At 43.4% G+C, this 14,870-nt stretch overlaps 1 protein-coding gene across 1 annotated transcript in view; it reads left to right on the forward strand.

Annotated features, from left to right (window-relative positions):
- Nucleotides 1-14,870, forward strand: part of LOC106591157 (protein kinase C epsilon type) — a 264,664-nt gene that overhangs the window by 158,725 nt on the left and 91,069 nt on the right. Inside the window, exons 3-7 of the mRNA XM_045724752.2 lie at nucleotides 9,017-9,185; nucleotides 10,974-11,008; nucleotides 11,154-11,248; nucleotides 11,341-11,470; nucleotides 12,484-12,626. Coding sequence (XP_045580708.1) covers nucleotides 9,017-9,185; nucleotides 10,974-11,008; nucleotides 11,154-11,248; nucleotides 11,341-11,470; nucleotides 12,484-12,626 — 572 coding nt within the window. The remainder of the gene's footprint in view (nucleotides 1-9,016; nucleotides 9,186-10,973; nucleotides 11,009-11,153; nucleotides 11,249-11,340; nucleotides 11,471-12,483; nucleotides 12,627-14,870) is intronic.

Consider the following 14,870-nt stretch of genomic DNA (forward strand, 5'->3'; position numbering starts at 1 on the left):
GAATTCGTCCCACCTACGTAACAGCCACTGCCAGCCTGTGGCGCGATTTTCAAAACCTTAAAAATCCTATTACTTCAATTTCTCAAACATATGACTATTTTACAGCCATTTAAAGACAAGACTCTCGTTAATCTAACCACACTGTCCGATTTCAAAAAGGCTTTACAACGAAAGCAAAACATTAGATTATGTCAGCAGAGTACCAAGCCAGAAATAATCAGACACCCATTTTTCAAGCCAGCATATAATGTCACCAAAACCCAGAAGACAGCTAAATGCAGCACTCACCTTTGATGATCTTCATCAGATGACAACCCTAGGACATTATGTTATACAATACATGCATGTTTTGTTCAATCAAGTTCATATTTATATCAAAAACCAGCTTTTTACATTAGCATGTGACGTTCAGAACTAGCATACCCCCCGCAAACTTCCGGGGAATTCGCTAACATTTTACTAAATTACTCACGATAAACGTTCACAAAAAGCATAACAATTATTTTAAGAATTATAGATACAGACCTCCTCTATGCACTCGATATGTCCGATTTTAAAATAGCTTTTTGGTGAAAGCACATTTTGCAATATTCTAAGTACATAGCCCAGGCATCACGGGCTCGCTATTTAGACACCCGGCAAGTTTAGCACTCACCATAATCATATTTACTATTATAAAAGTTTGATTACCTTTTGTTGTCTTCGTCAGAATGCACACCCAGGACTGCTACATCAATAACAAATGTTGGTTTGGTCCAAAATAATCCATCGTTATATCCGAATAGCGGCGTTTTGTTCGTGCGTTCCAGACACTATCCGAAATAGTAAAGAAGTGTCACGCGCATGGCGCAATTCGTGACAATAAAATTCTAAGTATTCCATTACCGTACTTCGAAGCATGTCAACCGCTGTTTAAAATCAATTTTTACAACATTTTTCTCGTAGAAAAGCGATAATATTCCGACAGGGAATCTCCTTTTCGGCAAACAGAGGAAAAAAATCCCAAAGGCGGGGGCGGTCGGGGTCACGCGCATAAGCCCAGTGTCCCTTGATCGGCCACTTGAGAAAGGCGATAATGTGTTTCAGCCTGGGGCTGGAATGACGACATTCTGTTTTTTCCCGGGCTCTGAGCGCCTATGGACGACGTGGGAAGTGTCACGTTAGAGCAGAGATCCTTAGTAAATGATAGAGATGGAAAAGAAGTTCAAGAAATGGTCAGACAGGCCACTTCCTGTAAAGGAATCTCTCAGGTTTTGACCTGCCATTTGAGTTCTGTTATACTCACAGACACCATTCAAACAGTTTTAGAAAATGTAGGGTGTTTTCTATCCATATGTATTAAGTATATGCATATTCTAGTTACTGGGTAGGAGTGGTAACCAGATTAAATCGGGTATGTTTTTTATCCAGCCGTGTCAATACTGCCCCCTATCCTAAACAGGTTAATTGTTGCATTCGGTTTCACTGGTTAAATAAATATGTGGAACTACTAAAACGCTGCATCTTGGTCCGCTCCTTCTAACAGCTGTGACAAAAAATCCATACAAATACCTTCGGTTATTAGAGGAGATGGAGGAGACTAAAACGGAAACATGTTTAAAGTACTTTGCTTCCTCTTTCAAAATATAATTTGGTGAATCATAATGACTTCGTCATTTGTAACAAGTTTCAGTAAATTATTTTTTGTGAAATTTCTATGTTGAAGATTAACAAAACTTTGGTGCATTTTTACCCATATTCCATTAAATTTGCTTTATTTTTTATAATATATTCCCCCATTTCTTTTTGTTTTTCCTCTAGCATATTCTGAGCCTCTATAGTAGAGTTTTTATTGTGATCTATCTGTTCTGTTAGACCTATTTCCTTTGATAAAATATGGACTCTTTTGACCTAAATTGCTTTTGTTTTAGAGCTAAGTACTGAAATGCAAGGCCTCTAAAGGCACATTTAAAAGTGTCACATGCAATAAGGGGATCTGCAGTACCTATACTATGTTGGAAAAAGTCAGTTATAAATTCCTCTGTCCTAGTTAAAGTTATCATCCAATATGCTTTGATTCAATTTCCAATATCTTCGCCCACATGGAAATTCAGTAAGAGTATTGTATATGCCAATTATCTGATGGTCCAACCGCATTCTGCCCTCTATCAACACTTTTTAAACTTTTGGTGCCAACGAGAATGACATAAGAAAGTGGTCAAGATGACTAGCTTGATTGAGCGTCCGCCATGTACAGTTGAAGTCGAAAGTTTACATACACTTAGGTTGGAGTCATTAAAACTCGTTTTTCAACCACTCAACATATTTCTTGTTAACAAACTATAGTTTTGGCAAGTCGGTTAGGACATCTACTTTGTGCATGACACAAGTAATTTTTCCAACAATTGATTACAGACAGATTATTTCACTTATAATTGACTGTATCACAATTCCAGTGAGTCAGAAGTTTACATACACTAAGTTGACTGTGCCTTTAAACAGCTTGGAAAATTCCAGACAATTATGTCATGGCTTTAGAAGCTTCTACCTGTAGATGTATTTCAAGGCCTACCTTCAAACGCAGTGCCTCTTTGCTTGACATCATGGGAAAATCAAAAGAAATCAGCCAAGACCTCAGAAAAAGAATTCTAGACCTCCACAAGCCTGGTTCATGCTTGGGAGCAATTTCCAAACGCCTGAAGGTACTGCATTCATCTGTACAAATAATAGTACGCAAGTATAAACACCATGGGACCACGCAGTCATCATACCGCTCAGGAAGGAGATGTGTTCTGTCTCCTAGAGATGAACGTATTTTGGTGCAAAAAGTGCAAATCAATTCCAGAACAACAGCAAAGGACCTTGTGAAGATGCTGGAGGAAACAGGTACAAAAGTATCAATATCCACAGTAAAACAAGTCCTATATCGGCATAACCTGAAAGGCCACTCAGCAAGGAAGAAGCCACTGCTCCAAAACCACCATAAAAAATACAGACTATGGTTTGGAAGTGCACATGGGGACAAAGATCTTACTTTTTTGTGAAATGTCCTCTGGTCTGATGAAACAAAAATAGAACTGTTTGGCAATAATGACCATCGTTATGTTTGGAGCGAAAAGGGGAGGCTTGCAAGCCTAAGAACACCATACCAACCATGAAGCACGGGGCTAGCAGCATCATGTTGTGGGGGTGCTATGCTGCAGGAGGGACTGGTGCACTTCACAAATTAGATGGCATCACAAGGAGGAAAATGATATGGATATATTGAAGCAACATCTCAAGACATCAGTCAGGAAGTTAAAGCTTGATCGCAAAGGGGTCTACTAAATGGACAATGACCCCAAGCATACTGCCAAAGTTGTGTCAAAATGGCTTAAGGACAACAAAGTCAAGGTATTGGAGTGGCCATCACAAATTCGCTGACCTCAATCCCATAGAACATTTGTGGGCTGACCTGAAAAAGCGTGTGCGAGCAAGGAGGCCTACAAATCTGACTCAGTTACACCAGCTCTGTCAGGAGGAATGGGCCAAAATCCACCCATCTTATTGTGGGAAGCTTGTGGAAGGCTTCCCGAAACGTTTGACCCAAGTTAAACAATTTAAAGGCAATGCTACCAAATACTAATTGAGTGTATGTAAACTTCTGACCCACTGGGAATGTGATGAAAGAAATAAAAGCTGAAATAAATCATTCTCTCTACTATTATTCTGACATTTCACATTCTTAAAATAAAGTGGTGATCCTAAATGACCTAAAACAGGGAATTATTTTCTGGGATTAAATGTCAGGAATTGTGAAAAACTCAGTTTAAATGTATTTGGCTAAGGTGTAGGTAAACTGTATATCTCACTAGGTCAGGATATTTTAGCCTCCATATATCCACCAGTTCCAATATATCCATGATATTCGTGATTTCCTTACGTGCATGAGGGTGATAGTTTGTAGTGTGATTTCCTTTACGGTTCATTGAGGTATTTAAAACAGTATTATAATCTCCCACCATAATAATAGAGTCTTGTATTGCTTGCAGGGTTGATCATTTAGTTTCTTTTTCCATGGGAGAAGTATATTTCACTCCCAGTCCTTTTTCCGCACAACTTCTTCTAAAATTGTTGAATTATTTTCCTGTAAAAAATAACAATTATATTTCTTCTCTTTAAGCCAGGAAAATATTGTTAATCTTTTCTTATTATCTGCTAAGCCATTACAATTACAACTGGCTATACATATTTCATCAATTACATTAATGAGATACAAGTTTCAAATCTATTTATTATAATATATGTTTGTAAATTGTGCAGCAGTTGCTCCTGGTTACAGGTACATTTTCACACAGCCTTAGTTCACCCCAGAAACCATGTGGCAAGGGGCTGTCACCTACCAGACCATGTGGCAGGGGGCTGTCACCTACCAGACCATGTGGCATGGGGGCTGTGACCTACCAGACCATGTGGCAGGGGGGCTGTGAACTACCAGATCATGTGGCAGGGGGCTATGAACTACCAGACCATGTGGCAGGGGGCTGTGACCTACCAGACCATGTGGCAGGGGGCTATGAACTACCAGACCATGTGGCAGGGGGCTGTCACCTACCAGACCATGTGGCAGGGGGCTGTGACCTACCAGACCATGTGTCAGGGGGCTGTGACCTACCAGACCATGTGGCAGGGGGCTGTGACCTACCAGACCATGTGGCAGGGGGCTGTGACCTACCAGACCATGTGGCAGGGGGCTGTGAACTACCAGACCATTTGGCAGGGGGCTGTGACCTACCAGACCATGTGGCAGGGGGCTGTGACCTACCAGACCATGTGGCAGGGGGCTGTCACCTACCAGACCATGTGACAGGGGGGCTGTGACCTACCAGACCATGTGGAAGGGGGGCTGTGAACTACCAGACCATGTGGCAGGGGGTTGTCACCTACCAGACCATGTGGCAGGGGGTTGTCACCTACCAGACCATGTGGCAGGGGGCTGTGACCTACCAGACCATGTGGCAGGGGGCTATGAACTACCAGACCATGTGGCAGGGGGCTGTCACCTACCAGACCATGTGGCAGGGGGCTGTGACCTACCAGACCATGTGGCAGGGGGCTGTGACCTACCAGACCATGTGGCAGGGGGCTGTGACCTACCAGACCATGTGGCAGGGGGCTGTGAACTACCAGACCATGTGGCAGGGGGCTGTGACCTACCAGACCATGTGGCAGGGGGCTGTGACCTACCAGACCATGTGGCAGGGGGCGGTCACCTACCAGACCATGTGGCAGGGGGGCTGTGACCTACCAGACCATGTGGCAGGGGGCTGTGAACTACCAGACCATGTGGCAGGGGGCTGTGAACTACCAGACCATGTGGCAGGGGGCTGTCACCTACCAGACCATGTGGCAGGGGGCTGTGAACTACCAGACCATGTGGCAGGGGCTGTGAACTACCAGACCATGTGGCAGGGGGCTGTGACCTACCAGACCATGTGGCAGGGGGCTGTCACCTACCAGACCATGTGACAGGGAGGCTGTGACCTACCAGACCATGTGGCAGGGGGGCTGTGAACTACCAGACCATGTGGCAGGGGGTTGTCACCTACCAGACCATGTGGCAGGGGGTTGTCACCTACCAGACCATGTGGCAGGGGGCTGTGACCTACCAGACCATGTGGCAGGAGGCTGTCACCTACCAGACCATGTGGCAGGGGGCTGTGACCTACCAGACCATGTGGCAGGGGGCTGTCACCTACCAGACCATGTGACAGGGGGCTGTCACCTACCAGACCATGTGGCAGGGGGGCTGTGACCTACCAGACCATGTGGCAGGGGGCTGTGAACTACCAGACCATGTGGCAGGGGGCTGTCACCTACCTGTCACCTACCATTAACACATTCCCTCTCTCCCTTCCTCCCTCCCTCCCTCCCTCCCTCCCAGTCTCCTTCCCTCCCTCCCTCCCCCCTGCGCTGACAGTATAATTAATAAAGTAGCAGGGTGTAATGTAAACCTAAGCTCCCCACAGGGAATACTCTTCCATAGTCACTCCAGGAGAGAAAGATTTCACATTTTCTTTTCTGTACAGTGTATGTGTGTGTGTGTGTGTGTGTGTGTGTGTGTGTGTGTGTGTGTGTGTGTGTGTGTGTGTGTGTGTGTGTGTGTGTGTGTGTGTGTGTGTGTGTGTGTGTGTGTGTGTGTGTGTGTGTGTGTACGTGCGTGCTTGCGTGAATGCATCCATGTACAACAGTATGTGCTGTGTGTAAGTGTGTGAGGCTGTGTGTGGCTGTGAGGCCGTGTGTAAGTGTGTGAGGCTGAGCGTAAGTGTGTGAGGCTGTGTGAGGCTATGTGTAAGTGTGTGAGGCTGTGTGAGGCTGTGCGTAAGTGTGTGAGGCTGTGTGAGGCTGTGTGTAAGTGTGTGAGTCTGAGGCTGTGCATAAGTGTGTGAGGATGTGTGAGGCTGTGAGGCTCTGTGAGGCTGTGCATAAGTGTGTGAGGCTGTGTGAGGCTGTGCGTAAGTGTGTGAGGCTGTGTGAGGCTGTGTGTAAGTGTGTGAGTCTGAGGCTGTGCGTAAGTGTGTGAGGAATGTGTGAGAGAGAAATGGAGAGAGCCCTACCCTGGTGAGTAGGGCTGACAGGTCTCCAACATGGTTGCTCTGTGTCACAGCCTACCCCGTCAATCCATTGATCTAGACCTCAGCAGATCTGCACCCATCCTAGCTACATACAACACATATGCTGAGTGTACAAAACATTAGGAACAACTGCTCTTTCCATGATATAGACTGACCAGGTGAATGCAGGTGAAAGCTATGATCCCTTATTGATGTCACTTGTTAAATCCACTTCAGTCAGTGTAGATGAAGTGGAGGAGACAGGTTAAATAATGATTTTTAAGCCTTGAGACAATTGAGACATGGATTGTGTAAGTGTGCCATTCAGTGGGTGAATGGGCAAGACAAAAGATGTAAGTGCCTTTGAACAGGGTATGGTAGTAGGTGCCAGGCGCACCGGTTTGTGTCGAGAACTGCTGGGTTTTTCACGCTCAACAGTTTCCTGTGTGTACCAAGAATGGTCCACCACCCAAAGGACATCCAGCCAACTTGACACAACTCTGGGAAGCATTGGAGTCAACATGGGCCAGCAGCCCTGTGGAACGATTTCTACAGCTTGTAGAGTCCATGCCCTGACAAATTGAGGCTGTTCCCGAGGGCAAAAGGGGGATGCAACTCAATATTAGAAAGGTGTTCCTAATGTTTTGTACGCTCAGTGTACACTGGGGGAGAGCTCAATCACCAACATGTCGTATCCTGCATTCTTAGTTAAGATTGAATCAGTCACTTGTTAGCTAGGTAGCATATAGGCTATCCTATCCGGACGAGACAAATGTGTAATACACCTCATAACTAGTGTGCTGTGGTGTGTGTGTGACAAGCCTGTTAATCACCTCTCTAGCATCTGCATAGCTTTGAAGTTGTTGAGGGGATTATCCTTGTAAATTCACCTCTGCTGCAGTAGCACCATCTAGAGGTGGTCATGTGTGCAGCACTGGACTGTTCCATTACCTCCCACCTGTAGGGGGTTGTAGCACTGGATTGTTCCATTACCTCCCGCCTGTAGGGGGTTGTAGCACTGGACCATTACCTCCCACCTGTAGGGGTTTATAGCACTGGACTGTTCCATTACCTCCCACCTGTAGTGGGTTGTAGCACTGGACTGTTCCGTTACCTCCCACCTGTAGTGGGTTGTAGCATTGGACTGTTCCATTTCCTCACACTTGTAGGGGATTGGGGTAGCAGTGTAGCTGTGTGTGGAGAAGCAGTGTGTGGAGAAGCATACTGACACACTTCATTAATGTGCTATATACTATATCGATCCACCAAGTCTGGAACCAGTAGGACCTATAACAGCTTCTACCCACAAGCCATAAAACCACGAAATAGTCAACCAAATAGCTACCAGGTCTATCTGCATTGACCCTCTTTGCACTAACTCTTTGGACTCTTCACTTTCACTGCTGCTACTGTTTATTATCTATCCTGTTGCCTAGTCACTTTATCTCTACCCATATGTACATATCTACCTCAATCACCTCGTACCCCTGCATATTGACTCTGTACTGGTACCCTGTTTATATAGCCAAGTTATCACCTCGTACCCCTGCACATTGACTCTGTAATGGTACCCTGTTTATATAGCCAATATATCACCTCGTACCCCTGCACATTGACTCTGTAATGGTACCCTGTTTATATAGCCAATATATCACCTCGTACCCCTGCACATTGACTCTGTAATGGTACCCTGTTTATAGCCAATATATCACCTCGTACCCCTGCACATTGACTCTGTAATGGTACCCTGTTTATATAGCCAATATATCACCTCGTACCCCTGCACATTGACTCTGTAATGGTACCCTGTTTATATAGCCAATATATCACCTCGTACCCCTGCACATTGACTCTGTAATGGTACCCTGTTTATATAGCCAAGTTATCACCTCGTACCAATGCACATTGACTCTGTAATGGTACCCTGTTTATATAGCCAATATATCACCTCGTACCCCTGCACATTGACTCTGTAATGGTACCCTGTTTATATAGCCAATATATCACCTCGTACCCCTGCACATTGACTCTGTAATGGTACCCTGTTTATATAGCCAATATATCACCTCGTACCCCTGCACATTGACTCTGTAATGGTACCCTGTTTATATAGCCAAGTTATCACCTCGTACCAATGCACATTGACTCTGTAATGGTACCCTGTTTATATAGCCAAGTTATCACCTCGTACCCCTGCACATTGACTCTGTAGTGGTACCCTGTTTATATAGCCAAGTTATCGTCGTTGTCATTTTTCTATATTTTTGTCTTGTTGGGAAGGGTCCGTAAGTAAGCATTTCACTGTTAGTCTACACCTGTTGTTTATAAATACAATTTGATTAGATTTGTTATGGACGTTAATGCACCATCCTCCTTGTCTGTCTCTTCATGTGCCATTCTGAAGTGATACATCAAATATGAATACTAATAAAGTGCTTCTCCAGCTCCAGGCTCCAGTGAGAATGCTGAGGAGCGTGTGTTTCGGGAGCGCATGCGGCCTAGGAAGAGGCAGGGTGCCGTACGAAGGAGGGTCCATCAGGTCAACGGACACAAGTTCATGGCCACCTACCTGCGGCAGCCTACCTACTGCTCCCACTGCAGAGACTTTATATGGTGAGAGACACACACACACACACACACACACACACACACACACACACACACACACACACACACACACACACACACACACACACACACACACACACACAGGCCTACGTCAGCCTTTATATGCGTGGTCATGGGCGGTCTGAGCTCTTGTCTCTCAGTGTTTCCATGGAGACAGTGGGAAAAGCCCCTAGGCTAACCATTACAGTGGAAGCTTTATCCTGGAGAGTCCAGACGGTTCTCTGCTCCCTGTTTGCACCAAGCCACTCATGGCACAGGCTACAAGCTGACAAGTACTACTTCCTAGGGCTTATGACCTAACAGATGACTGCAGAGCACACCCAGGAGGCACAGAGTCTTAAGGCTGTGAGAAGAGTCTGATCTGGGCCCGTAGGCACAAAGCATCTCAGAGTAGGAGTGCTGATCTAGGATCATGTCCCAGCCTGTCCATATAATCTAATTCATTATGATCTAAAAGGCAAAAGTGATCCTAGATCAGCACTCCTACTCTGCGAGGCTTTGTGCATACAGGCCCTGGTCTGAACTGAGCAGAACTGGGAACTGCCTGCCTACATGTTGATGTTACAGTACACAGTATCTCCTGATATGAGTCTTGATGGTAGTGCACAATGGTCTGTCTCCCACTGATATCCACTTGTAATAGTGAACCCTTTCTCTCTAGTGAACCAACTCAGTATCTGACCTGAGATTGACGTTGGTATACTGTAGCATAGTCAGATAGTCCCTAACTAGCTGTGGTGTACTGTAGCATTGTCAAATAGTCCCTAACTGGCTGTGGTATACTGTAGCATTGTCAGATAGTCCCTAACTGACTGTGGTATACTGTAGCATTGTCAGATAGTCCCTAACTGACTGTGGTGTACTGTAGCATTGTCAAATAGTCCCTAACTGACTGTGGTATACTGTAGCATAGTCAGATAGTCCCTAACTGACTGTGGTATACTGTAGCATTGTCAGATAGTCCCTAACTGGCTGTGGTGTACTGTAGCATTGTCAAATAGTCCCTAACTGGCTGTGGTATACTGTAGCATTGTCAGATAGTCCCTAACTGACTGTGGTATACTGTAGCATTGTCAGATAGTCCCTAACTGACTGTGGTGTACTGTAGCATTGTCAAATAGTCCCTAACTGACTGTGGTATACTGTAGCATAGTCAGATAGTCCCTAACTGACTGTGGTATACTGTAGCATTGTCAGATAGTCCCTAACTGACTGTGGTGTACTGTAGCATTGTCAAATAGTCCCTAACTGACTGTGGTATACTGTAGCATAGTCAGATAGTCCCTAACTGGCTGTGGTGTACTGTAGCATAGTCAGATAGTCCCTAACTGGCTGCAGTATACTGTAGCATTGTCAGATAGTCTAAACTGACTGCAGTATACTGTAGCATTGTCAGACGCTCCCTAAGTGTAACAGAGCGATAATGATGTGACCTGTATCTCTGACAGAGGTGATAAAGAGTGTTAGCACACAGCTGTGGCTATTTTAGGCCCAGCCCCCTCCCCATTGCCACAGTGACAGCGCTTATAGAGGTGGCACAACTCACTGCTATGGCTCAGGAACCTCTTAAACGTTCTGCTGTTCAATGGTTCAATTTCCATTCATTACAGCAAGCAGGGTTAGGCTGTTTAAATTCCAGATTTTGCCTTTTAATCAAAAACATAGAAAAAGACATGTTGAACGTGACAAAGCTTTTCCACAGACGTAACTTAATACTGTTCCACTCTGAATCTGACTATGTTGCATTGAGTGACTATTTCTCTCTCTCAACAGGGGTGTGATTGGGAAACAGGGCTACCAGTGTCAAGGTAACCATCATATCTATGTCTCTGTTACGGCTATCTGCACACCAATGTGTATTCCCATCGCTCTATAAGTAATAGGACCTTAACAGATAACTCAACTAACGTGTTGAAATGAAAGTGATTGACTTAGTTATCTGTTGTCTCCTAGTGTGCACGTGTGTAGTCCATAAGCGCTGCCATGAGCTCATCATCACAAAATGTGCTGGGATGAAGAAAGACAAAGAGGACACCACACCAGAGGAGGTAGGCATCATTCCAGATATGAGTTATAATGAGGTGAATCAATGTAGGGGTGTGACTGTGTGATCGTTAATGCTATTTGTCTCCCCCTGCAGGTTGGATCCCAGCGGTTCAGCGTTAATATGCCTCATAAGTTTGGTATTCACAACTTCAAAGTCCTAACCTTCTGTGACCACTGTGGATCGCTACTGTGGGGCCTGCTCAGACAAGGGCTGCAATGCAAAGGTACACCAGCACACACACACGCACATACGCACAAACATACCCACAGGCGCACGCACGCACACACACAAACACACACACACACTGAGTTATACAAACAAATGCACCACTACACACAGACAAGTACATACACAGTACATTCTCACAACATTTTGTACTGGTCAAGAAGAATGCTCTCCAATAGCATGGTCTCTCTCTCAGTCAGTAACCATGGTGTCTCTCTCAGTCTGTAACCATGGTGTCTCTCTCAGTCTGTAACCATGGTGTCTCTCTCAGTCAGTAACCATGGTGTCTCTCTGTAACCATGGTGTCTCTGTCAGTCTGTAACCATGGTGTCTCTCTCAGTCAGTAACCATGGTGTCTCTCTGTCTGTAACCATGGTGTCTCTCTCAGTCAGTAACCATGGTGTCTCTCTCAGTCAGTAACCATGGTCTCTCTCTCAGTCTGTAACCATGGTGTCTCTCTCAGTCTGTAACCATGGTGTCTCTCTCAGTCAGTAACCATGGTGTCTCTCTCAGTCTGTAACCATGGTGTCTCTCTCAGTCAGTAACCATGGTGTCTCTCTCAGTCAGTAACCATGGTGTCTCTCTGTCTGTAACCATGGTGTCTCTCTCAGTCAGTAACCATGGTGTCTCTCTCAGTCAGTAACCATGGTGTCTCTCTCAGTCTGTAACCATGGTCTCTCTCTCAGTCTGTAAGGTGAATGAACATGTGATGTCATCATGGTCTCTCTCTCAGTCTGTAAGGTGAATGAACATGTGATGTCATCATGGTCTCTCTCTCAGTCTGTAAGGTGAATGAACATGTGATGTCATCATGGTCTCTCTCTCAGTCTGTAAGGTGAATGAACATGTGATGTCATCATGGTCTCTCTCTCAGTCTGTAAGGTGAATGAACATGTGATGTCATCATGGTCTCTCTCTCAGTCTGTAAGGTGAATGAACATGTGATGTCATCATGGTCTCTCTCAGTCTGTAAGGTGAATGAACATGTGATGTCATCATGGTCTCTCTCAGTCTGTAAGGTGAATGTACACAGACGCTGTGAAAGTAACGTGGCTCCTAACTGTGGGGTGGACGCGAGGGGCATCGCCAAGGTTCTGTCTGACCTGGGGGTCACACCAGACAAGATCTCCAGCAGTGCCCAGAGGAGGAAAAAGGTTAGAGGGCACCACCATGGACACGGGGCACTGCCAGGATCAGGGGGCACTGCCAGGGCCAGAGGGCAGAGGCGAGGGGTTATGGTCAGGGGGTAGAGGCAGGGGTAGGCGGTATGGGATGGCCAGGGGTAGGCGGCAGGGGCGAGGTATATGGGCAGGGGGGAGGGGCAGGGGTAGGGGGCAGGGCCGAGGGGTAGGGAGTATGGACAGGGAGAGGAGCAGGGCAGAGGGGTAGGGTGTATGGGCAGGGGTAAGGGGCAGGGGATGACCAGGGGTAGGGAGTATGGGCAGGGGCGAGGGCTAGGTGGCTGGGGGGTATAGGCAAGGGCAACAATTGATGAGAATTCAGATTCAGTAAATGTGTACAGAATGTCCTCAATGAGACAATTCATTTTAGCAGCAGTCACAATACACAGAGATCAAATCACATATTTAAAAACATCAGAAAAGCAAAAGATATTTACATGAAAGTAGGTTGGATAGAATTATACTGAATATAATACTGCCCCCTGCCCATATCCCCTGCCCCCTAATCCTGCTCGAACCCCTTGCCCCTGCTTATAATGGATAGAATTATTCTGGATAGAATTATACTTGATAGAATTATACTTGATAGAATTATTCTGGATAGAATTATACTGGAAATAATTATACTGGAAAGAATTATACTGGATAGAATTATACTGGATAGAATTATTCTGGATAGAATTATGCTGGAAAGAATTATACTGGGTAGAATGATTCTGGATAGAATTATACTGGATAGAATTATACTGGAAATAATTATTCTTGATAGAATTATGCTGGAAAGAATTATACTGGGTAGAATGATTCTGGATATAATTATACTGGATAGAATTATACTGGATGGAATTATACTGGAAAGAATTATTCTGGATAGAAGTATACTCTATAGAATTATACTGGAAAGAATTATACTGAAAATAATTATACTGGGTAGAATTATACTGGAAATATTTTTTCTGGAATGTACTATACTGGATAGAATTATTCTGGATGGAATTATACTGTATTGAATTATACTGGATACAATTATACTGGATACAATTATTCTGGATATAATTACACTGGATAGAATTATACTTGATATAATTATACTGGATAGAATTATACTGGATAGAATGATAATGGATATAATTATACTGGAAAGAATGATAATGGATATAATTATCCTGTATATAGTTATACTTGATATAATTATACTGGATAGAATTATACTTGATATAATTATACTGGATAGAATTATACTGGATATAATTACACTGGATAGAAGTATACTGGATAGAATTATACTTGATATAATTATACTGGATAGAATTATACTGGATAGAATGATAAAGGATATAATTATACTGGAAAGAATGATAATGGATATAATTATCCTGTATATAATTATGCTTGATATAATTATACTGGATATAATTATACTGGATAGAATTATACTGGATAGAATTATGCTTGATATAATTATACTGGATATAATTATACTGGATAGAATTATACTGGATAGAATTATGCTGGATAGAATGATAATGGATATAATTATACTGGATATAATTATACTGTATAGAATTATACTGGATAGAATTATACTGTATAGAATTATACTGGAAAGAATTATACTGGATAGAATTATACTGATAGAATTATGCTTGATATAATTATACTCGATAGAATTATACTGGATAGAGTTATGCTGGATAGAATGATAATGGATATAATTATACTGGATAGAATTATACTGTATAGAATTATACTGGATAGAATTATACTGGATAGAATTATGCTTGATAGAATTATACTGTATATAATTATACTGGATAGAGTGATTATGGATATAATTATACTGGATAGAATTATACTGGATAGAATTATACTGTAAAGAATTATGCTTGATATAATTATACTGGATAGAATTATACATCATAGAATGATTATGGATATAATTATACTGGATAGAATTATACTGGATAGAATTATACTGGATAGATTTATACTGTATAGAATTATACTGGAAAGAATTATACTGGATAGAATTATACTGATAGAATTATGCTTGATATAATTATACTCGATAGAATTATACTGGATAGAGTTATGCTGGATAGAATGATAATGGATATAATTATACTGGATAGAATTATACTGTATAGAATTATACTGGATAGAATTATACTGGATAGAATTATGCTTGATAGAATTATACTGTATATAATTATACTG

The sequence above is a fragment of the Salmo salar genome, chromosome 01 (assembly GCF_965601325.2).
Source record: "Salmo salar chromosome 01, fSalSal1, whole genome shotgun sequence".
Taxonomy (NCBI): domain Eukaryota; kingdom Metazoa; phylum Chordata; class Actinopteri; order Salmoniformes; family Salmonidae; genus Salmo; species Salmo salar.